General features: G+C 35.4%; 1 protein-coding gene across 1 annotated transcript; it reads left to right on the top strand.

Moving 5' to 3' along the window:
• The first annotated feature begins 389 nt into the window (after positions 1–389).
• On the top strand, positions 390–6122 carry LOC129233122 (protein unc-93 homolog A-like). The gene is given in 3 exon segments (XM_054867182.1): positions 390–1927; positions 3361–3628; positions 5869–6122. Coding segments are annotated over 3 exon segments (1752 nt in total). The 5' UTR covers positions 390–697.
• Positions 6123–26706: the final 20584 nt, after the last annotated feature.

Genomic DNA, 26706 nt, shown 5'->3' with positions numbered 1-26706 from the left:
TGTTCGAAGTTAAATAGCACGCATTTAAAGCAATTCCGATTTTAAAATGATTGAAATTAATGTTATTAAATATAAAGCAAAACTAACGTGGGTAACTCACAAATAAAATTTTCGACGAAAACAAACAGTAAATTGCTTCAAAGCGTCTTTCGTACAGTATTCTAAGTCGGATATCTGAAAAAGCTAGGATATCTCAGGTACTTCCTAACCGGTTAATTGTTTTCTTTCATGCGAAACCTTCATTAGTGAATTACTCAATTTTGTTTTGCTTTGTGAATCATTTTGTGCAAGGATTTTTCTTTATTTAATGAAATTTATTGCTTAACTATCAGTATTTACTTGATGTTTACGTTTTTATTTGTTTTCATTTTCATAGAGTTTGGCAAAGAACTTAGAGTAAAGAAAACATTTGGATGCGGATTATTACACAGAATTGAAGTTATTATAAATGAAAATTATATTTGTAGAAATAAAAATTCTTTTGAAGAATGAGTCATTTGAGGACAGAAATTCAAAGTTAAGAACTGTTCAATGTTTCATATATTTTAATTGTTTCAGCATGTCTTAACGTTGTAATGAAACTTTAGTTAATCATATGTAAACAGATTACATAGTTTCTTTAATCAATTTCATGCTAGAGCATAACGTATATTATTTCATCCTTTAAAAAAAATTCTATAAGTTTAGAAAGTTAACAATGACGTCAAATAAAATAATTGATGAAGAACAGATTAAATTATCTCTGCAGTACAGCAGAGAAAATTTCAGCAAAATAAGAATACTGAAAAACGCTTTTGTCTTGTGTGCAGGATTCATAATATTTTTCACAGCATATGATGCTCTTGGTATGCTGCAGAGTACAATAAATGCAGCAGGAGGCGTCGGTGTCGCTTCTCAGGCCGTTATCTACGGATGTTTCAGTATATCTGCTTTGCTGTTGCCAAAATATGTCATACAAAAATTGGGATGCAAAGCTACTTTGATACTTTCCATGCTGTGTTACGTTCCATACATAGCTTCGAACTTTTATCCGCATTGGGCCACTTTGATTCCATCAGCAGCTTTGCTAGGTCTCAGCGCTTCATTGCTATGGGGAACTCAGTGCACTTACTTGAATGAACTGTCGATGGAATATGCCAAACTTTCTTTCCAAAGCCTCAGGAAATTATCACATAGTATTGGATCTAACCATAAATATTCTTCTTTTGAAAATGATAGCAAACTTTTTCCAGAAAATGAATCTAGTAAGACTGATCATGCAAAACTTGATGAGCACAGTACGTGTAAAGTGAACGGCTCGAAGGATAATTGTAACCGAAATGGACTTGCTGCTGTGGCATCAGAATGCCAAATTTATGCCACTTCACTTAGCTCTTCAAAAACTGTAAAACCGATGAACGAACTGAATTCTAAAGAAGCAAAGCATCGCAATAGTGATATTTCCATTGCATCTATCACTACTCACTCTCCAACAACTCTACTTAGATTGACAGAGTCTACCAACGCGAGGTTCTTTGGAGTATTTGGAATGGCCTACCTCTCAACTCACGCATTAAGCAATATGATGTCATATTTCATACTTGAAAAAAATAATCTTAGCCATGGAAACTTCAGTAACTCTAGTTGCAACTGTGGTCCAAATTTCTGCAGTGCAGATTCCTTTTGCATCAGTCACAACACTGAAGCACTTGATGTATCAGCAAGAAACATCTTGACAGGTGTTTGTACGGGTTTGAGCTTGTTTTCAATTTTGTTGATCGTCTTCTTCTTAGACAACGTTCATATGGAAAAGAAATCTGTGACTTTCTCCTTGGATCTACTCATGGCGACTCTCAAACTTTCAAGAAAGAAGGAACAGTTATTTTTAACGCCTCTGTCTTTTTATATAGGCATGATCCAGGGATTTTTTGCAAGTGATTTTACAAAGGTAAGTTTTTATTCCAGTATGTATTTTGTGATAAAGTGTGAAAATTCACATCCTTTCTTAGCATTTTCTTTCCAAGCGTATACTATATTTGTGGCAAACTTAACCTGACAGCGTTGTAATGCTGTGATTGGATTTACGTAGCCTTCACAATGCTGCCGGGTTAGAATTGCTCCAAATGTAATTTATAAAAGCGATTAATACAAACCGAAAAGTTCTTGCTTCAGTACAGAGACAAATAGTAGAAAGTTAGGAGAAATTCTAGTGACAATAAAAGCAAATTTTTAGCGCAACACCTCTCTAAAGTTGTTTGCCTCTTTCAACACAGAGACTTCTTAGTTAGAAAATAAATTTAAAAAATAAAGTATGTAATAAAAAAAAAATTTTTAATCACAGCAATAAAAATGAAAAGAAAGGAATGCATAACGTAGTATATGTATAATTAAGTGAAGAATAGCACAAAAAGCATGATAAAAAAAAACGATCGATGTAGAAAAGAAGACTTACTGCAGGAACATGAAACAAATTTCATTGAACTAAGGCGTGAATGATATTAAATATACGAGATGCCAGAAATATCTACCTTTCCCATTTATAATGTCACAAAACCACTTCCATAATTTTAGTGACTGAAGCCCTAAAAGTGCCCCTGAAGCTTACCCTAGGTATCATTGCTTTGAGATTCAATCGTACAAAGTTCATTCGTTTTCATATCTTATGGTATGGTCGGTATACATCCGTACGGTATGCTAGCTAGATTTATTTATACAAATGCCAGGCTTTAAACTTAAGTTATTTGCTTTCTAACTTCGAAATACTCTTGAGCAATACAATTAAAATCTTTAAGTGCAACCTTGTGTCTAAATGGCGTCCCCGGAGGACTCACTGGCTGCAAGCCGGTGAGTTCTCCAGTTCTATTTTGAAAAGACGGGCATTGAGGCAATTGTGTTCGGGTAAAATCCGAAATGTGGCAGCACCAGAACTTTCGTGGAAGGTCTGTAACAGATAATCTACTCTTTCAAAGTCGTTCCTAGTCCTTTCTCTTAGCTAAAATGCAATTGCTCAATTTAATTTATTCTCAGATTCCATTTTGCTGAGAATTTAATCAGATTAAAAAAGGCAAAAGATGTTTTAGTCTCTGAAAACGGCGGTACCTTTCTTTGCGAGGCAAACAGCTTTTTTATTACCTTCAACTCCACCATGGGATGGAACCGCTGCAATGCTACAAAAGAGAATGGTGCATTTTAAAAAGACCTGTAGTCAAAAAGGCGTTTAGAATTACCAACTTTAAAATTTTAGAAGGCTTGGGATGCGGACTTAAGAGTCAGGTGCTACCTAGATTCCGAGTCAAGCATATTTGTTTCAATGTCCCATCAGGGCCCGGAAAGTAAGTTTTAATTTTAACTCATTAACGGTTTTGGTTGTTTCTTTTTTAGTCTTATATTGGATGTGCATGGGGAACAAATGAAGTGAGTTTGGTGAGCATATGTTACGGAATTGCTTGTTCTCTATCATCCACTCTGTCGGGTTACCTGGTGAGCGCTCTTGGAAGAGTTCCCGCGTTTCTTGTCGCAGAGTTGGTTAATGTAATTGCAAACGTTCTACTACTTTTGTGGAATCCAGACCCATCTGTTCCTTGGATGTTCTTCATCGCAGCTGCTTTGTGGGGGACGTTTGTCGGAATCTTCTTTTCTCAGCATAGAGGTAAAACATAACTTTCAGTTAACTAACACATAAGATTCAAAGCAAGAAAATATATTCACAGCAAATAAAATTGGATGGGTTAGAATGATAGAGGTGTAAGTCAATTATTATACAAATTGAAGCCAGGGCCCTATTAAGTAATAGGGGGACACTGGGCCTAGAGCCCATGCAGGTTCTCTCCTCGCTCAATAAAATTTACCTCTCGTTTCGCCGACATTTTAAATTTCCTATCCACAAATAAATCAAAAGTTAAGGAAAATTTCGTGTCTGCGAAATGACGCGGCGCGGGACCAGGACACCCTCAATAGTTGTATAAATGCAACTAAAAAGTTTCCATAAAATTATTTCTTACTTAATCTCAGATTTTACTCTATTATTTGTACAAACTGCAGTAGAATTTTGATGCAATATCATAAGAAATTTTGTTATGAAAATACACTGAATGTTTAATTTAAATCATAAATAATAGAGCAATCAAAGGACGACAAACAAAAAAGCATTTTTACAGATATTTTTTTTTCTTTTCTTTTTTTTTTTTTTTTGAATGATTTTACATGAAAAATCTAACAAATGCGAATTCTATGACACACATGTAACTTTGAAAAGAAATTAGGGGTCCTAAACCTTGGTGGGCCTTTAGACTTGGGTCCAAGGGGCTCATGCGTAAATCAGGGCCTGAGTTCAGCATGGGTTTGTTGGTTCCTCTAATACTTACTCTATTAGGTGCCTCTGTGCAAAAAATAAATAAATGAATAAAATTTAAATATTTTGCCCACTGCGAGCGTACGAAAATTATCCGCTTGTCGAAACTCCTGCTCGGGAGAGAATTCATTTATCAATAGTATTTTATCTTTTTTTTTTTTTTTTTTAAATTTCGACTGAAAAATATGTGTAGCCATCATTAAAAGTATTTTTAGCAACGGCCTTAGAGTGGGGTTCTGCCCTCTCTCCGTGTCATCCAAATTGTTTCTTTAAATTACTGTGTAAGTTTGGGGGCCCTCCGTGACTCTGTGGTAGAAGCTTCGTCTTCTAAGCCAGAGGTCATGGGTTCGATTCCCGCCGGTGCCCCGAGTGTTATTCCCTTCTTTTGTACTGTAAATCTTTCTTGTGCATGTCCGGAGGCAAAGCTCTTGGCAAGCAGTCCTCTATGTATGTGAAGCTGTTTAGCTTCTAAGTAAATAAATAAAATGATTAGGTTAGCGGTTCGAAAAATGATATTCGAAAACAGAAAATCCCAAATTTCTTTAAAAGTTACAAGTGTTGGATAAGTACAAGCAATTCGCATTTTTTCGGTAGCGCCTTTAAGATTTTATGCCAAAATTAATACTTAGTTTAGGGAAATTTACATAGTATCTAATATTAAGATTAGTGTGCATTAAAAATTTATTATCGAATTGCATGCTACTGTGAAGAAAAATAGCGAAGTGTTGCAAAGAGCATAGGTAACATTTAAAGTCCCTAAATCAAGCCACCGATCTATTCATAATAGATCGATCTAGTGATGAAAGTCATCATTTTTGTCTAGGTATCAGTTCTGCTGATTATGATAGAACGAAGTTACAATGTAAAAAATAAAATCGAAAAGTTCGAATCGAGCAGCTAATATGCCTAATTGCTGCAAATAACACATCTGGCAACAAAAAAAAGGGAAAGTTTCTCGCCAAAAATTAGTAACACTCCTAAAATTAACTTGGAAACTTTCTGAAAAATTCAGAAACCTTCCCAATCAAAGCCAGTCATGTTTCTTAACTTTTTCCGGAACCTTATAGTGAAAACCTATGTATGTCTATGTATATAGTAATAGCTCGGCATCTTCTTGATTTAAGAGGAAAGCTCCCAAAGCAAATATGATCGAAGCTAAGACAGAATTGCTAGCAATTCCTTTTATAGCTACAATACCCGGAGACAGCATTTCGCCCTTTCTTGGTGCTCAAACAATCCGGAGGAACCGCAACTAAACTGAAGGAAACACACCTAATAAAGAAACCTACTATATTTTTACACTAGTAACTAAAAATGTTTACCACCACAGTATAAAATCAGCACACGTTTATGGTTTTCCACAAAAAACCTTTTTTTCACAGGAAACATGGAAATGCAAAGCCTTGAAATCCTGAAATGTTACCCGGAAGTAATCAGTGATGTTTCGAATTTTTTTAATGTGACTGCGCAAAATAAATAAATAAATATATAAATAAAAATTAAATTTACTAAATTGATAATGTTTATTTCTCTTTTAGCCTTTTATGGAATTTTATTCAAGGCGAATGAAGAGGCGGGATTTGCAGCCTTTTATTTGTGGTACTCTCTGGGATTTTGTTTGTCATTTGCATACAGCAATTATTTATGCATCTATGTCAAAATCTATATTTTATTGTCAGTTTCGACAATCGGCATTATTGGTTATTTATACGTTGAATTGTTTCTTAAAGAATACAAAAATAAAAAATGATTCAAAAGAGATTGTGTTTCCTTCCTCAACAACGCATTTTAGAAGGTTCGCACCAGCAAGCTATTTGTTCTACAATGAAATTCCATTACAATGCATTGTTTAAGAGACCGCAAATTTTGTTCGTTCTGACGGAAATTACGTTGTAATTTAACCTGGGGCGTGCACAGAAATTTTGGGGCCGGTCACAAATGACTTTTATGGCCCTCCTCCATATTGTTTACTAGGACTCGACCGATGCATCGGCCTGGCCGATGCATCGGCGCCGATGGTTCAACAATTTAGCCATCGGCATCGGCATCGGCGGCCGATGCTAACTTGCAGGAAACATCGGCCCATCGGCCTTAAAAGCATCGAAAAGCCGATGGAATTGGCCGATGTTTTTGAAAAAAAAAAAAAAAAAGGAGCTTTGTTGTTTTACCTTTTAATACAAAGTAAAGGGAGTTATTGTTTTCAAACAAAATTGTTTACTTAAATTTCAGTATGAATTTCTATTTTAGTCACCCCTGGAAGAGATTTTAATACTGCATTCAGGTACCAAACAAGTTAATTATTGCGTTGTTTCTTGCAGCTGGATGTACGTACGTATGTATCTCTTGTAAGTCATAACTCAAAAATGGTAAGCTGTTGAAGGCTAAATTTTCGCCTGTGGGATGTGAGCTCGTTCCAGTTGTGCACTTCCTTTTTTGTTTTCGATCGGGTGTTCTAAAAAGCCTATTAACTGATTTTTTATGGCTATTAATTACTTATTTCAACGCAAAACTAATATAGAGTCTCAGACTGACTATCATTTGGTTATTCATGCAGAATTGGAGACCATGGAAACAAATATGAGATGGCGAAATCGGTTTTGTTTCATTTTGTTAGATTCCCGTTGAACCGACGGTAATTTTTAATTTTTTGATATTTGTAATATGAACCACAATAATGCAGTCTTTTCTGTATCGCTTCGGCGGAGCTACAAGTTTGGGGCCCGTCGAAATACATTTTGGAGCCCTATTTATCTATCACAGACGTTGTAAAACATTTATCATAAGCATTTTTGTAACTCCTACGGTGCCCCTATGGTTATGGGGTCTCTTGCGCAATTGCAACATTTGCTATATTTTAAGTCCGACACTGCGCGTCAAAACAAACTCGGGTGCACGTTTTAAAAGGGTTTTTCTGCTCAATGTTTATAATTATTTTGAATTATATTTTTTACGACTATTTTTTGTATTTCCGAGAACACTTGCGTGCCCCTCCTCCCACTCCCTCCATTTCTGAAATTAAAGTCTAGTTGTACTGCTGATTTGTTTAAAACTAACACCATTCATAAAATTAGAGAAATTTTTTCCAAGCTTCATCTATTGTTTAGGAAGAATTTAGAGCATTAATGTAAGAAATTGATTAAAGACGTTTAGAATGGTGACATAATTCGGAAAACAAAGGGACTTTTGAATTTTTTCTTCAGATGTGCTGAAGTAGATTCAGAAACTCTCCCGAGACGTTGGTGGTAGCGGTTCTGTACTAAAAAAATTAAGTCGAAGTTGGAGCCGAAGCTTAACGTTGTGAGTTACTCCAAAATCAGACCCCCCTAAACCATCCTCGTCGTTTCAAGCATTTCTTAAATACTTAGCAATTATTTATTTTTGTCAAGAAATGTCATTTTGCGTATTTCTTATACTTGTTTCACTTATATTTTGTAATGCGCCATCTTTTTTTGCATCACTAATAGCGATCGAATTTTTTTTCTGTTGTAAGTAACTATTTTTATATATTTATATAAAATCAATGAATAAGTTATTTTCGTGTTCATCATATGTTTTATAATATGTTATAGAAAAGTTCCAAGGATTTTCTATTATGCAATTTTTTTTAAATTTCAGAAAATTTGAACTTGTTTGTAGGGCTTCATAAAAGATTAAACAATCAAATTGTTCAATATTACGCGTGCAAACATCAGATCAAGTAGTATATGTATTAAGTTATTATTAACTTGGTATAAATATCGAGTTTGTTTATTGTAGCTGCGTTTTAAGAGCCTCGCTCTTTTCATGACTATTTCTTTTTTCAGCAAAACTTTTGTCATTGTTATAGCTTTTATGAAAAATGCAAACTTTTCTATTCATAAATTTTAAATAAGTATAAAAATATTCATATTATGATTTAATATTGTTATTTATCTGTTACCTTTTTTGTTTAATTTGATGACTAAAAAATATCTATGTGCAGTCTTTCCACTTTAACTGCGTAATTTGTTGACGGTTTCGTAGTTTTATTCTTCTTCTTCTTATTATTATTTTTTTGAATGATTAAGCAACATAATTTAATGTTTTTTTTAACTATGTTTCGTTTACCTAAATCCGTACATTATTACAATATTACTGAAATCTTAGCTATATGTTATATCAAAAAAAAAAAAAAAATCTATTGGTCATTAAACAGTTTTTCTTCCTTTTTTTTTTTTCTTTTTTTTGGCTGTTCTTTGTCTTCCATCATACAGCAGTCAAAAAAGGAGAAGCATAACTCCACCCTATACAGACTGTACGTAGTACGATTCAAAAGTTCGAGGGACAAGCTGCATAAAATTTTTCCCAGAATAGTTCACATTACCGAAGCACATCCACCTTCAAAAGATCATCTTGAGGGACTATGTACTTCGGCCAGTGTTCATATAATCTTTGGAAACACTCCTGGAAGTCATTTTTCGCAACCTTCTGTGATGCAGCTTTATCTTCTCCTGACGTAAGAAAGCAGCGTCCATGCAAATGTTTTTTTTTTTTTTGCTGGGAACAGGTAAAAGTCACATGGAACTAAGTCCGACGAAACGGTATGTTATTTGTTTGTCATATCAGAGTATTGACCAATCGAACCGTGCGTCCTCAACATGAAAGTCGCCTTCTTCCCCACGATGAAGTTAAAGCAGCAGCGCAAGAGGCCTTACAGATGGTTACGATAAATGTCTTCCAGGAGCAGGAACTGATTTACGGCTGGGTATTCGGGGCTCGGGCCCGGGGCACCAAATTTCTGTCATCATTTTTTTTTTTTTTTTTGAGCAAAAAGACAGAGTGCAAAAAGACAGAAAAAAACTCCAAAACAGTTTTATGATGGACAATGTGAAGAAGTCATATTAGACTCTAAGCAAAGTCTCAAGGTTTCCTGTTTTTATGTAATCTGTGATAATTTGTTTACAAAACTAAAATTCAAGATGTCAGCTTATGATGGCATATTAAAGAAATCTTCTTGCTTGTTTGAATGCAACAAGCAAAATATTCAAGAAAGTGCAAAAGATCTTTAAAAATCTTACTCCTGTGATTTGGAGGAATCTTTTCCTGATGACTTTATTCATATTAGTTCAGTCATCGAAAAAAAAAGTTTAATGATCGAAAAGTTTAAAAAAATCCACGAACTTGGTAAATGGATACTTTTGCCAATGTAGATACAGCCCTGAAATTGTTTTTGACTTTGCCAATCTCCAATCGTAGTGGAGAACGATCATTTTTGCTATTGAAGAGAATTAAGTGTCCTTTGCGTACTCTCATTTCTGGTAGCAAATTATCTTCATTAGCTCTATTACCAACAGGAGGAAGTTTGACCGCAAAACTTGGTTATAAGGACATTACGGAAGAATTTACTACAAGAAAACAAAGGAACGCAAAAAGCACATTATAATTTACCTTAACCATCCTAGTTTCTCCATCTGCGACTGTAAAAAACTTTCTTACATGAAAATCAGGAATTTATTTTAGAGTTTTCTTTCTATCAAAATAATATACAAAAATTACCTTCATATTTTTTTTTTGGGGGGGGGGGGCACCATATTTGTCAGTGCCCCGGGGCATCCAAGTGTGCAAATCGGTCCCTGTCCTCGAGTACTTCTAAAATCTATACGAACGTTGGCCGAAGTGCATAGTCGTTCAAAGTGACCATTTTGTAGATAGATGTACTTCGGTAATGTGAACTATTCACGGTAAATTTTTATACTACTTGTCTTCGAACTTTTAGAACATACTACGTACGTATGAGTTTTCAACTTACTATTTCATAACGTTTTTGAGTGGTGTAAGTTTACGCGCATGAAGACATTACAAGATAATTTGCTATAATTAACTAAGGAGGCGTTCAAAATGGATATTTCGATCATCTATATGTTCTTATAGGTACATCTACATATGCGCCGAAAAAACTTGTGAAGTTTAAATTGGATGATCGTAAAATAAAAATTTAGGTCGAAAATTTTTTTTTTGGGGGGGGGGGATTACAATTCCTTATTCGTAGAAAAGAATAAAGTGAAATGAATCAATGATCCTTTAAATCCCTGACAATCTTATCAATTTATTTCTGTTAGATTTTTTTTTTTTTTTGCCATCGGCCAACAGCATCGGCCATCGGCAATCGGCCATTTGGAGGAAAACAATCGGCCATCGGCCATCGGCCATCTTTGAACAATCGGCCAACAATCGGCATCGGCCCATCGGCCAAAAAATGCCATCGGTCGAGCCCTATTGTTTACCCCTATATTTCACCCCTCATTTTAAAAATATTGGGCCCCCTTCAGGCTCGGGCCCGGGCCAACAGGTGTCTCCCCCCCCCCCCGTGCACGCCTCTGAATTTAACTCAAGCAATGTAATGGCAAGTCGCAGTTAAACTGGGACTGAAATTTTATTTCGTTGAAACTGATACTTCGTTATATTGGTACTCGTTGTAACGGGATTTAACTGTATTAACTCTCGCAAATCAAATGAACAAAAAGGAAATTAACGTGTTCCTGGCAAAGGAAAGTTTTTCCTAAGAAGGATTGTAGCCAGGTTTAGATACACCTGTCGAACCTGTCAGTCTCGAATTTCGCGGGTAGGAAAAAAAATCGAGTTACAAAGGTTTTGACAAAAATTATAAATAATTAATGAAATATATATTTTTTAATGTACCATGTTTTTAAAATGAACTAAAAAGTATAAAATAATTTCTCTGAGCTTCATGCAGATTTAAAGCCCCACTCATACAGTTTCAAAATTTCTTGCCCATTGTCTGGAAAATTTGCGATTGTGAGTTCTTAATAGCTGTTGAATCACTTGCAAGCTTTAAAAGGGAAAAAATGGGGTGCACGCAACAGACAATTGATGCATTTTTAATTTAACTAACAATTTTATCGCTCAAAAAATAGTATAAACTGGAAAGTGAATTTTTTCATTGATAGCCTTTCTTTATATTTATAGTTATGTAATATACATGCGTCCCATGTTTTTCCTTTTAAAGCTTATAATTATTTTGTAGAGGAATATAGGGCAAGCGAAATAATAGTGCAAAGTGAAATGGTGCAATATTTACCCTGCTTGCAATGTCACCTATATTTTAATACTTTAAATATGCAATAACACATGTAATCTATTCCAGTCTGGAAAAAATTACCTCTGAAAGTCTAAGCAGATGATAATGCAAGCAATTTTTAGAAATTTATACTCAAATTGTAATATTTTGTTGTAAGTAAAAAACTATTTTTGTTTTTATCAAATGATAAAATTCTTGTTATTAACGTTTTAAGTATTAATTGAAATCTTCTAATATTCGGTGCAATATTCGTTTAGTTAATATTCAGCTCATTTGTATTTTAAATATTTTGCACAATGAGTCCAGTGCATATTGAGCAAAGTGAAATTGAAACATTTCGTTTACTCATTCAATCATTTACTAAATCACATTAATTAATTATTTTCTTCACATTCCTTCATTCAAGAATTCAGTTTCTTATTCATTCACAATTTTTGAATGAATAAGAAACTGACCTTATTCCCATTAAATTATTAATTAATTAATTAACTAGTTAGTTTATTGTTTCATTATCTTTTTATTTATTCATTCATTATTTTGTTTACTCATTCATTAGATCAAAAATATTTTTTTTCAATCGAATAGAAAATATTTCAGTAGAAGAATCTATTTTTTTTTGTCTTTGCCCCATAAAAAGAAAAAGGAAAAATCCCCCCCCCCTTTTTTTTGGATGCACAAATTTACTGCCAAAAAAAAAAAAAATTGTTTCAGTGTCAGGTTTTTTGTAAAATACATTGTACTGTAATATTCAAAACCAATTTCCAAGTTGTTCATTTTGAAAAAGCTAAGTCACCCCATTTTTCCCCATTATTAATAGTATTAGTGGTATTATTATTAAAATTACTTTTTTCTGAAATCCATTTTTTCGAATTTTTATGCTCAATTACTCCGTGTAACTAAGCGTTACAATATTTCATTAATTTCAGTCTACCTTTTCAAATTTTTTATTCATACTTAATACGTCAACTCTCGATAAAACGAAGTCCCAAGGAACCGGATAAAGCCCTCGAGGTTTTGGTAATTTGAGTCATGAGAAGTTCCCACAACCTTCTTCAGGGGTGCCCACAGGGGGGGGGGGATTATGGCGCAAATTGCGCCATCAAAATTTTTGGGGGGGGGGATTTTTTTTTCAGAAGTTTTTATTTTCTTTAGAACTTAAAATTTTCGATTTTTGGTAGGAAAAATTTTCTAAAGTTATTCAACAAGAAATAGATGGATAAGTAATACATTTTTGACGTTCTCTTTTCAAAATTTAATATCCGTGTCTCTTTTCAATAAAGGGAACATCAAAGACGGGATGGAGTTGGTGCCCGTTTCAAAGCTTGATCAGACGATTTGATTTTTATTTAATTTATTATAAATCTTCCGGAAGTAACACAATTCGCATGATGAATACGTGTGACAGTGATGAGAGGGAGAGAGATTAAAAACTACTAAAATACAAAGTTTTCCCCTCTCCTTAATTTATTGTTTGTAATAATTCTAACCACTATGCACTGGACTTTCATTGATTCATTTGCACCTTGACAATCGTTAAGAACTAGTTTTGAAGTTTGCGAATAACATTTTTAATCCCTCTAATCGACAATTACTATAGTTTTTTCATAAAATAATTGAAGTTTATGTAGAATTTTTTTTATTTCACTTTACTATCATCTTCTCTACCATTTTTAAACTGATTGGTTCAATTTATCATTAGATGATTTTTTTTTTAAACTTTCAGTGATGTTAGTTTTCGCTGATGGAAGCTTAGAAGGTATCTGATATGCATAGAAGGATATTTGATTCGTTAAAACTCTCGACTTCTGATTTTCCATGTGTGCTGAATAGCTGTATCCATTTTTAAGGATTTCCGAACAATATCTGTCACAGGGTATCTGTGTGCTATTCATCGTTTTTGACTATGTAACTTCAATTTTGGAAAACTTTCAGGAGAGCGTCCCTCACTGTAACGCCCGCATAACACCATCCTTATAATCAAGAATCATCTAAAATTGCGTTTCTAGAACTGCAATTTTGAAAAATTTCAAAAAGAGAGCCCCTGATCTCCCCCATCTCTCCTTAACACAATTAAAGACAATCCTAGAACTGCGTTTTTGGAGTATCTATTTCGGAAAACTGCCGGTTGAATGGCACCGAAACTCACCTTCCACTAAAATTATCAAGATCAGGGCCGACGCAAAGGGGGGGGGGGGGGCTACAACTACTCCCCCCAGTTTTTCATAAGTGGGCGACCAATTTCCTTTTGGCGATGTAACAAACGAAGAAAAACTCTTCGTTGTTTTAAAAAATTAAAATAGTAAAGAACAACTGAAATAATAGTGACAAAAAGTATTTTTTAGTAAAATTTGAATGGAAAATGCAATTGTTACAATACAATTTAGGTATATCCATGATTCTTTTTTATTAAGATTATCAAAGTAAGGGCAGTGGAAATGTGTGCTTCAAACATTTTTAACGCAAAAAATAGTATTTAGTGCACTATTCAATAGGCTGCAGAGTGGGTATGTCTGCCTAGTGGGAAACTATGAGCCTGGCTCAAACTAAAGTATTGTGCGTAGAGTAAAATTAGCATAATGGGAGGGAGGACCGGCGATAAAACTAACATGGTGTACGCCTTGTCTCTCGGCGGCTCTGGTTATACAGGACCATGCTTAATGGTTCTTCAGTTAAAAAATAAATAAATAAAAAAAATAAATAAATAAATAAAAAAAAAAGATAAATAAATAGGATGGCTTCATAGGGGCCGCCGAAACATTCCCATATGTAATTTTTTTTTTTGATGAAAAATATTGTTCTGAAAATCGTTGCTAAGCGGAGAAAAATGTTTTGGTCGCCGTAATATATTTGAAACAGAGAGAGAGAGAGAAAAAAGAAAATAAAATAAAACAGTTTAATGCTAAGAGAGATTCAAAGTATTGTGATGAATGATCACACCAGAAGTTCTAAATGTTTCAACGTAAAAATCGTAAGTAAATCAAAGCTTAATCGAGAGATGCAGGAGGAATATTTAAAATAAAATGAAGTATAATAAACAAGACCTAAGGTATCGCACAAAATTACCACATCCGTTCAAAATGTTAAAGTTCTTTTTCTGGGGCCGCAGACGCTTGTATTTCCAGAAAACAAAAATATTAGGCTAGAAATTGACAATTTTACTATGGAAAATCCAGGCAAATAATCGTGTTTGGTAAAGGAAAATTGGTAGAAAGTATTATCACAATATGTTTATCAATAATTTAAATTTAAAATGATGACAGGAACGTATCCAAACTGAGGTGAAAAAAGCCAATTCCTTCTTTTTACGTCCCCAAAGCTGGTCAGGAATTGAGTTTTTAAAACTTAGGCCTTGAAAAAAAATCCGGGAAAACGTCTCAAACCCCATTCCTTGCCCTAACGTCATTACAGATGGCCTGCACTAGGGCTGCAGTTTTGAAAACCATGAGAGTTTTCCCAACGTAACCCCCGAGAAATCCCCTCTCAATCAATCATCACCATTTCGTCTTTTGGACTTCAATTTATGAAAAAAAAAAAAAAAAAACTCTCTGAGGTCTCCAAAGATCCTAAAAAGTTTTATTGTTAAGGCTTCAGAAAATTTTTCGAGGAAGATCTCCCAAACCCCTCAACCCTCTAACAGTATTTAAAATCACCTACGATTGCGTTAATTGAATTTCAATTTTGAAAATTTTTCAGGGGTAGACTCCGAACCTCTCCACCCATTAATATTAGCATTATTAAAAATCTTCTAAAACTGCGTTTTCTACAGATCGGCAATTTTTCGAGAGAATGCTCCCCTCTCTCGCCAACATCACCGAAAAACGTCTTAAATCTCGTTTTTAGTGCTTCAATTTCGAAACATTTCTGTGTGCGAGCCCCTTCAAGACACTCTCCCCTTTACTTTTTCAGCGAAGTAAGTGAAGTAAGTTCAGTAAAGCTTCAATTACGTTTTCGGAGCTTTAATTTAAAGAAACTAGCGGTGCACTCCATTTTAACAAAAAAGTCAACAACCACATTTTAAAGCTTTCATTTTCAAAAACTTTTGGAGGGATGGCGTTCGCATCTCTATTCTCCGTAATATCACTGTAAACCGTCTAAAACTGCATTTTTCGAACTACAATTTTCCAATTTATCCCCGGGGGAGAGCCCCTGGACCCCCCTTCACCTGACACAACCAGAAATAATTTATCAGGGGATGACACCGAGTCATCACCATAGGTCGTCTAAATCCCAGTTTTTCAACTAACAATCTTGGAAAATTGCGGGGGGAGTGTGGTGAGTTTGCATCACCACGATTTGTTTTGTTTCGATTTCGTAGATTTCCGCTGGCGAAAAGAGCTGTTCCGAATCGGTTCGCGTTCTCCTCGCTCCTTGCAGGTGTTTGGTTCTTTTTGCGTAACTGTTTGTGTTGCTCTTTGGTGGAGCGCCAATTGCTCCGGGTCTGTGACGTCATGATAGCTTTCTCCCTGTATGAGCTGTCTGTGTGTCGGTTAGAATTGGTTTTTGTTTTTCATTCCAGATTGTTCTCGAAGCTTTGGTTCGTTGGAACCGTTGTGATTCGTTTTTGCTGTAGCACCCTACGGGGTCTACATAGTTTGATGGAATGGGGGGACGCTATCTGAATTTTGGAGAGACGAGCTCGGGATACCGTGCGGGATGGTGGTGTTGTTGACTGTAAGAGTACCGTTCCTTTCTGGATATGCTCTAAACACGAGCTTCGGGGAACGATTATGCCAGGTCAACCGATGACCCTAATTGGGAAGACTCTTCGTCCGGAATTCCTACAGATAAGTACTAACTGTTGAACATATATTTCCTGGAATGTTTTCTATATTTAAAAGTTGGAAATTTTTGCCGTGGAATCGGCTCATGCGATAGAAAAAAAAAAAAGATACTGAAAGCTTGTAACAAATCCTATGTTCTTCCGAGTATTATGTATCTGACAATATTTGGGCCTTTGCCGGTAATTCTTCAAAAGATGAAATCAAATGAATATAAACATAAAGATATGTGTTGTTTAAAAAAAAAACATGCAATATTTTCGGTAATTATCTGAAGTAAACTTGGAATTCTGTTTTGTTCTCCAAATCTTTGGGAAACTCGCTAATGATGCTGAATTATCACTGGTTGTTGAAATTGAAGTTTTGCATTTTGAAATGCCTCTTTGCTATGTGCTCACGTTTCCAGAACATGAGTAATCTGAATTTATTTTCTATGTATATGGGGCCAGAACTGAAAGTTTGATATCGAAAAATAAGGTATATTTTCTGTGTGGTTTCATTGGTATGAAGTTCCAGTTTTGGCAAGAATATAATCGGGCACTTGTTTTTTTTAAAAAAAAGAAAAGGAATTTGGAAGTGTAAATTTTATGAGGTAAGAAAATATTCCGTCTGAAGGATTGGTATTAATTTTCTGAATATGAATTGTGAGACACGCCACTGTTATTGTTTTGATTATGAAGATTAATTGAAATTAAAGAAATTGTTTTTTTTCATGAAAATTCTGACTCCTCATGTTTGAGTCTGATATTCTTATCACATTACCGTAGTTGTGCATACGGTATTTAAAAAAAAAAAAAAAAGAAACTGTTCTCATCACCGCGGACTTGGGTTCTTGCGACATATCTTTGAGACAACGCAATGGGAGGTCAACCATGACAGGTGGAATTGTTCGGGAAGTTTTTGAAAATTGTGTTGTGGAAATGAGTTGCTTTCTTTTTCAAGTTTAATGTCTTTATCTTCTTCCCGGAATGCTAGCGTCAAGAACATACTCCGTGAGGACATTTCTGAAAACCTCCTTTACAGCCATGAATGTGAGAGGAATCACGATCCGACCTTCTTCAAATAACCGTTCGTGTATCGATAAGTACACACAACTTCGTTATCATTTATCTATGAGTCTTTATATCATACACCATAATATGACATCCATGTATTTGTCACCAACCTTCAACACCAAGACCAATATTTTTCTCTTCTCCTCCCATCATTCTCACCACTTCTTCAATAATAGAAAAATATTTTTAATTTTTATTTAAAAATCTGCACACTTGGTGCCGTGTGTACTGCCCCAGCAGTAAAGCTGTTCTCGGTGATTGAGAAATGAAAATTTTTTTTGTTTTGCTGTGACGAAGAACTTTTTGTTTTGGTTCACAAGAACTTTGATGATTAATGCGATCAGAACATAGTTTCGATTTATGGTGACAAATGCATGTGAAAAATGATTTTGAGCATTGTCTTTTATATTTATGAATGGCATACAAATTTTTGGGGGATGTGGAGTGTTTATTTTTGAATTAAGTGGCTATTATTTTCATTGTGAATCAGAATAATTGTTGACTTCACACCTGTTGCACATCAACATGGATGTGAATAAGTGCTTTTGATACATGAGTAAAACACAAAGTTGTTTTTTTTTGTTGAAATGTAATAGTATATGTCAAGTGAAATCTCATATTTAAATATGTTACACATGGGGTACACGAATTTTGAAGTGAAATATTATATGCTATTCAGTGATTCTGTGTGGAAGGAATGTTTTGGAACAAATTATTTAAGAGTTGTTGAGAAAATACCTTTGATATTTAATTACAGTTTAGTCATTTTTGAGTTTGATGTTTTTGAGAAGGAATTTGGTATTTGAAAAGTGGTGTTTATTTATCTCATTACATCAATATGGCACCTAAACGTAATCAAAACTCTGTAAATTCGGTATCAGCAAATTCGAAATCTCCATCTAATGGTTCCACGGCAGGTACTTCAACCTTTATGGTTCATATTGACCCATTTGAGGGTGATCCGGCATCTTTAGATTTCTTTTGTGAGTCCATTGAGGACATAGTCAGAATTAATAACTGGTCGGGAGACAAAGCAGTTACATTCATCAAAAGTAAATTGAGAAATGCTGCACTTCAGTTTTTTATTGAATCTCCTACTCTGAGACAGGCTAAGGACCACAAGCTTATTCTTGACGCATTAAAAGATTTTTTTAGAAAAGATACCAAATTGTGTATGACAGATTTCCATCAACTTGCAATGAGGCCGAAGGAGTCTATAAAAAATCTTGCACATAGAATTTCAAGAATTTCATCTGCTGTTTTTGATTTACCGGAAGGAGAAGCTTTAAGCAAGATAAAATTACAGAAATTACTGGAATTGGTCCCTCCAGATATTCGAATTAAATTACTTGAGGCCAAAATTGACTCTTTTGACGAAGCTGTAACTCGTGCTGATGAACTTCAGGAATTGTTCATTCAAGCGTCAATGCTCTCTCAAAATGCATCTCAGTCGGTGCAAATTCAGAAGCTTTCGGAACAAGTAACTGTTCTACAGGAAAAATTAAAATTTTGTTCTGAAAAGAATCCCATTCTGACCAATGTAACCCATGAGGATGTTGGCCCAAGTGGCTCGCGCCAGAAAACATGTACCGATCAAAATTTTTCGCATAGAGGTTTTGAGAAAAATTGTCGTGGGAATTTTAGATCATATTATAATTCACAAAATAGAAGAACAAACTACTCGAGATCTGATTCGCGTTTCTCAAGAATATGCAGATACTGCAAAAAAAGGGGTCACCTTATCGATCGATGCTTTAAGCTGAAAAATAGAGGTGCAAATAATTTTCGTTTTGGAAATTCGGGTCCCAAACGTTATTTTGAAAATCAGAGATATTCTCGTCATGATGCAAATAACAGAAATAATGGGCAGCACATACATCATGTCAATTCTGAAGCCAAACCATATGTTCAACATTCGGAGTCTGTTCCTTATTCTTTTGATCCTCAGGGATCTTCGTCTTGGAATAATTATTCTACTCGTCAGGGCACTCTGGACTGTCAGCAGCAGTCAATCAATAATTTGGCTACGTCAAAGCATAATTCTTTTCAAACTGCTGGTCATTTATCAAATCGAGGCAATCATTGTGGCACTCATTCGTCTTTTGCCGGCCCATCTAATTTCTGTGTGCCACCCATTTCTCAATTGAATTCGTGTGCTCCTGTTTTTATACCTCGAAGCAAGGAAAATGCTAACTCGTCTGTATTTTATACCCATCGTGGGAACCCAATCGATGGCATGGGTTTTGTGGATCAACCGGTTATTCCAAATTATGCACCAAATGTGAACTGTGTTCCTCGTAAGCAAATGTCTCCTAAAAAAAAGTCGACTGGGCGTATTATTTTATCTACATATTCGGCCACACAGACATCACCTGTGAAACAAAAATCTGTGAAATCATTTGCTCAGAGTCCTTTGAAATTTGCACGACCTCATCAAATCGAAAAGCCTCGACAGATGTCTTTGAATGAGTTTGAATTTTTAATTGCTAATGCAAAGTCTAATGACCCTAATTTGGCGTCTCATCTGCCTCTTGTCAAAGTAAATATCAATGGTTGTATTTTGAACTTTCTTCTGGACACGGGCTCTACAATTTCTTTGGTTGCTTCTGATGTTTTTGAAAAGATTAAAAATAAGGTCCCATACAGAAATATTGCTCGTCATGTGTCAATTTCCACTTTAAACTCTGTTGTAAAGTTCCGTCAATGTGTTGAACTGTCTTTCAAATTGGAAAATTTGTTTTTCAAAAATACATTATTTATAATTGACCTCAACAGTGAGTCTACATTTCATGGCATTCTTGGGATGGATTTTCTGACAAAAAATTATGTCCAAATTTTCCCTTCACGTAAATGCATTACAATTCAAGAGAAAAATGTTCCCATTTTCTATGATAATGACATGGACTTGAATTCTGTGAAAAATGCAGAGACAGATAATATGTTTGCTGGGCGATTATCATTTGATTGTGTTGATCCGTCTGAAAATTGCTGTGTGGAGGAGTCGAGAAAGAAAAATTGTGGAAATGAAAATACTCTGTGTACTGTTAATGTCCTTTTGACAAGAAAAACTGTGGTGGAAGCTAAATCTTATGTGTATGCTGAAGTGCATACTAACTCGAACATTGATATTGTTGATGAAGAATTGTTGTTTTCTCCATCCTTTTGCAATCCAAATATTGTGTCTGACCCCAGTATTGTAAAATTTGCTTCTGTGGATAATTCGTGTCATTCTGGATCAACTGGCAAGAAGAACACCTTCTTTGTGTTACTCAAAAATGTCTCATCTGAAAAAGTTCATTTTAATAAGGGTACTAAAATGGGAGTCGTTGACCCAATTGAACAAATTCAAGAAACCGAATCTCAGTGTGAAAGTCATTATTCTAATTTCATTCAAGCTTCTGAAGAAATAATTAAGTTAAGAAAAGAAGAATTCGATATCAATGACTTTAAACTAGATCATTTGTCCTCTGAACAGTCGGTGAAAATGTCGTCATTGCTTGAGGAGAATTTCAAATGCTTTTCATCTTCATTAAAAGCTATTGGGCATACTGATAGAGTACCGGTCAAGTTCAGTTTTCTACATGATTATCCGATACGTACCTTACCTTTTCCCCTGCCTCAGAGTATGCAAGATGAAGTGTTGAAACAAATTACTCAACTTCAGGAAGCTGGCTTAGTGATTCGAGAGAATTCTGAATGGGCGAGTCCCATGTTGCTTGTACGTAAAAAAGGGGAGGAAGGAAGCAAACCTTCAAAGTTCAGATTGGCATTGGATCTGCGTTTAGTGAACTCATTAATTTGTCATGCTAGCTACCCTTTGCCAAAAATTCAAGCAATCATCAGTGCCATCTCGCAATATCGTTATTTTTCGTGTATGGATTTGCAAAGTGCATATTATCAGGTACATATGCCAGAAGAATATCGAGACAGATTCTCGTTTATAACTCCGTTTGGAACTTTTAAGTTTACCAGATTGTGTTTCGGATGTCGGACTGCAAGTTCGATTTTCCAGAATCTCGTGGATTCTGTGTTGGAAGAGGTCAATGAACCAGGAATCTTTGCCTATTTGGATGATTTTGTCGTATGTTCCAATTCCTTTGAAGAAATGGTGGGAAAACTAGGAAAACTCTTCTCGGTATTAACAAAATTCAATTTGACCTTATCTGCTAAGAAATGTGACATATTCAAATCATCTATCAACTATTTGGGATTTGAAATTTCCGCACAGAGGGTGAAACCCATTCAAGCGAACATCTCAAAGATTGTTGCTTTTCCTGTGCCTACTACCAAACGCCAGTTAAAAAGATTTTTGGGACTTTGTGCATTTTATCGGAATCTAATACCTAAATATGCTGATTTGGTACACTTTTTAAATCGTCTAACACATCCGAAGACTTCTTTTGAGTGGACTGAGGAATGTAAATCTGCTTTTCAAGAGTTGCAGAACATTTTTTTCAAGGAACCCTTTTTGACCCATCCTAATTGGGAAAAGGATTTCTATCTGAATACTGATGCAAGTGTTGTTGCTGTAGCTGGTGTACTCATGCAGAAAGTCGAGGGTATGCTGAAACCAGTTTCATACTTTTCGAAGACTTTGTCTGACAGTAAAAAAAGGTATCCGGCCATCAAGACAGAGCTAATGGCAATTGTGAAATCTATTCATGCATTCAAGTCTATTCTTTACAATCGTTTTTTTTATATTTTGTCTGACAGTGCCCCACTCGAATTTTATAGAAAAACGTCATCTCCGGCTTCACTTACTACTCGTTGGCTTCTGGGCATCAGTGAATATCAATTCAAATTCGTTCACATTCCTGGAAAGGAAAATCGCCTCTCGGATTATATTAGTAGAACCCCGTGCATTCAAAAAGATGTGGAAAATGATCCTAATATATTGAATACTTCTGAAATAATTCCTGTCATTGATTTATCTCCTGATGAAGAAGTCAAAATGCCTGATATCATTCATGTGTCACCTGAACAAGCTGGTCTATCAAGTTTTGAAAATCCCTTTCAATGCAATTATAATTTTGGAAAAAATATTCATCATCTTCGTCTGATGAGTCATCTTGTATTGAACAAAGTCTTGAAGCCAATGTTGAAAGCACTCCTGATTCTGAGTTGGAAGTTTCTGCTGAGACATTGTTGCGTGAAACTTCACTGGACCCGAAGTTGTCCAAAATTTACAATGATATCTTGAATAAGAAAAATTTGGAGAAATGGAAACAATATTGTATTCATCCCGAAATGAAGATTCTTCTCTTTTCAAAAAAACCCATTACTGAAGATTCTGAAGTGAATTTGAAAATGGTTGTGCCCCAAGGACTGAAGTCAAAAGTTCTTTCAATTGCTCATTTAACTCATTTTGGTGTTGCAAAAACCTACCAAATTCTGGAAAAGAAATTTTATTGGGAAAATATGTCTGTAGATGTGATCAATTATGTTGCAAGCTGTCAAATCTGTGTGAAGGCAAAGCATCATAGAATTCCGAATGCTCCTTTTCAGCCCCCTGAGACTCCGGATTCTCCTGGAAAATTAATCACAATCGATTTGGTTGGACCATTCAGCAATGGCAAGACCATCCTTACTGTCATTGACGCCTTTTCAAGACACATTGAACTTTACATCCTGGAAAATACTTCTGCCAATTGTGTCATAAAAAAGATATTTCAATATATCACTACGTTCGGCAGACCTGAAATGATTCTTGCTGATCTTGGTCCACAATTTACTGCTGAAGTCTTTGAAGCTTTCAACAATACTTTTCGAATTCAGTTGAGACACACTTGTTCTTCAAATCCAAAGGCCAACACGCTAAGTGAACGCATCAATTCGTCTCTCAAATCTTCCATTTATGCATTGCTTGCTCAAAATCAATCGTTTGAATATGCCGTAGCCATTCATAAAGCCATTTATAATGCCACTAAACACTCCACAACCGAATACCCCCCTAATCTTCTTCATTTTGGTCGAAATTTATCTCTTTTGACGGATACAGTTGACGCAAATATTGAATTTTCTTTGAATACTGCTTTCGAACTCCACAAAATGATGGCTGAACTTCAGATCATATATAATCAAGCGTATCAAAACACCCTGGATAAGAGAAGACGTCAGAATGAGAGACAAGCAGCTAGGGCCAAATTACGAAATTTTAAAGCTGGTGATGTTATATATCTTAAATCGAAGGACAAGCTCAAGCCCTCGTATGGTGGTCCATATGTCATCCTAAAAATGTATTCGAATGTCGTGGCCTTAATTCAATTGATGGATAGACCTGATGCACATAAATTCAAGGTCCACATAGATAGACTTCTTCTAGTACCTCCTCGTGCCCCTCATCTAATTTCCCAGCCACATCAAAAATCTTCTTTTTACTCGAAACCTGCTGCTTTTCCGGGCCAAAATTTAAATTCATATAATGATAATAATGATGTTCCTGTCAATTTCAGACAACAGCCAGGTTCTTCTTATGCTCATGTGAGCCCACAGATCCAACACAGATATGATCTTCGACATAAGAAGTAAGATGTCCCGTGATGTCCGGTCCTGTTCTTCTCTGGCCTACCCTAACTATCCTGCTCCTTGCCTGGTGATGATGATGGTGTCTCCTGGTTGGCGCCCTGGGATGAGGTGGACGTGTTCCTGCCGGCTCCTAGTTCCTTCGTCTGGCTGATGGTGGATCTCTGCCTGATCAACAGTGATCCCGTCCTGTTGCCTGATGCCATCCTACATCCTTGGTGGATTCCTGAATTGGTGCTCTGGTCAGTGAGACACTGACACTGCAATAATGCCCGTCCTCTTTTCCTGGCGAGGAGTCTTAATGATATCGTCTAAGGATAGGTCTACTTCCATGCTGTCTGTATGTTTTCTTTTTTCAGTCATTGTGGAGTCTTTTTTTGAATGCTGTGTGGACTGCCAACAGGAACCGAAGTCATCTACGATGTTTGCCTGTGTGACTGTGCTTCAGTGGGACTGTCAATCTTGTGTAAATTTCTGCAAAAATTCATGGCCATGGTAAAAAGGAAAATTTTTTTGTTGGGACTCTCAATTTTAAGAAAATGAAAAATGAAATTTCATATGTTTAAAAGTCTTTGGTGTAAAATTTGTTGTTTTCTTTTGTGCCCAACCGTAACAAGAAATCTGCCATTTTTGTGTCATTTTTGGTATATAAAAGTCCTGCTAATATCTTGTTTTGTGACATGAAATTTTTGTTCTCTATATTACAGGCAACATCATTGTTTTGATAATATGTGGCATATTTACTCATGTTTTTTTACACGTAAAAGTCCATGGCAAAATCTTTTCTTAAATATTTCATGACTCGATCTGCATATAAAGTGACATTTCTTTTGGTACCAATATTCATGTCTTTTGTCATTTTCATTTTTAAGGGCACTCACGAAAATGTCTTTGTAATTTTTTTTTGAGCTCAGGTATGCAGATGTTAATATTGGTTGTCTTTTGATATGTTTACACGAAAAAAAATTGCTTGTTTTTTTATTCGATTCCCCTGGGTGCACCCAAATCAAAATTCGTTTATATCTTCCTGTGTGGTTTTCTGAAAATGTTATCTGGGGAAGTATTGAATCATCTTTCTGATGAATTTTTATCAATATCTTTCTGTGGTTGGCCACCACCTTTTTGTATTGTATGTGAAATTTATTTGAGTGAAAATTTTTCTGTGTGGTGAATGAGGTACACAAATTTTTTTTGAGTTGTAGTTGTGCGAAATTTAAAGTTGTAGAATTTTGTTTTGTATTCTTGATATTGAATGATGGGAGTTTAAAAATATCTTTCTGTGTGATTTGTCAAAAATTCCTGTGTGGTGAGGTGATTTGATGTAAATTTTTTTTTGAAACAAATGTGTAGTATTTGGCAGATGATGTTTTACAGTATCCCTTTCTTTAAACATACATCTTTCTGTACACTAAATTTTTTTTTTATTGCTGGCATGATTGGAAATGCATATCATGTTTCTTTTTCAGGAAATGAATGTGATTGTAATTGAGGTCTTCTGTTAAAATTTCTTTCTTTCTGTGTGATTATGTGAAAATTGCAAATTTTGTTTTATTTTGTATAGTGGCGTGTCAGGAATGATTTTTTTGTGTCTGAAATATCTCGAAATGTCTCTGTTGGAAAACAAAAAAAAATTGAACAAAAAGAAATGGGTTCTCTCAAGTAAAATGTTTGAAATTTCTGTGAACATAGTGCATGCTATGTCAAAATAGGTATTTTGATATGAAAAAAAGAGTTATGTTTGTTTTTGGCTATGTTTTGACATGTCGTTGAATTTTTGGAACTGTTTTGGAATGTCATGAGTTTGATGCAAATTTTTTTTTTGGAAATGTTGGACCCAGTTTGTGCCATTCAAGGTTTGGTAATGTTGGATGTCTGTATGATACAACTTACCTTTTTGACATGGTTGGCTTTGGGGATTTTGGCAGACAATGCCCCGCCACACATGTCTGGTACTTTTATTGAATTTTTTTTTGTCAACTTTTTCGTGGGGGGGGGATGTGGTGAGTTTGCATCACCACGATTTGTTTTGTTTCGATTTCGTAGATTTCCGCTGGCGAAAAGAGCTGTTCCGAATCGGTTCGCGTTCTCCTCGCTCCTTGCAGGTGTTTGGTTCTTTTTGCGTAACTGTTTGTGTTGCTCTTTGGTGGAGCGCCAATTGCTCCGGGTCTGTGACGTCATGATAGCTTTCTCCCTGTATGAGCTGTCTGTGTGTCGGTTAGAATTGGTTTTTGTTTTTCATTCCAGATTGTTCTCGAAGCTTTGGTTCGTTGGAACCGTTGTGATTCGTTTTTGCTGTAGCACCCTACGGGGTCTACATAGTTTGATGGAATGGGGGGACGCTATCTGAATTTTGGAGAGACGAGCTCGGGATACCGTGCGGGATGGTGGTGTTGTTGACTGTAAGAGTACCGTTCCTTTCTGGATATGCTCTAAACACGAGCTTCGGGGAACGATTATGCCAGGTCAACCGATGACCCTAATTGGGAAGACTCTTCGTCCGGAATTCCTACAGATAAGTACTAACTGTTGAACATATATTTCCTGGAATGTTTTCTATATTTAAAAGTTGGAAATTTTTGCCGTGGAATCGGCTCATGCGATAGAAAAAAAAAGATACTGAAAGCTTGTAACAAATCCTATGTTCTTCCGAGTATTATGTATCTGACAATATTTGGGCCTTTGCCGGTAATTCTTCAAAAGATGAAATCAAATGAATATAAACATAAAGATATGTGTTGTTTAAAAAAAAAACATGCAATATTTTCGGTAATTATCTGAAGTAAACTTGGAATTCTGTTTTGTTCTCCAAATCTTTGGGAAACTCGCTAATGATGCTGAATTATCACTGGTTGTTGAAATTGAAGTTTTGCATTTTGAAATGCCTCTTTGCTATGTGCTCACGTTTCCAGAACATGAGTAATCTGAATTTATTTTCTATGTATATGGGGCCAGAACTGAAAGTTT

Source organism: Uloborus diversus, unplaced genomic scaffold, assembly GCF_026930045.1.
Source record: "Uloborus diversus isolate 005 unplaced genomic scaffold, Udiv.v.3.1 scaffold_178, whole genome shotgun sequence".
In the NCBI taxonomy this organism is placed as follows: domain Eukaryota; kingdom Metazoa; phylum Arthropoda; class Arachnida; order Araneae; family Uloboridae; genus Uloborus; species Uloborus diversus.
Note: the sequence above shows the minus strand (reverse complement) of the source record. Positions and strands in the feature narration are given on the sequence as shown.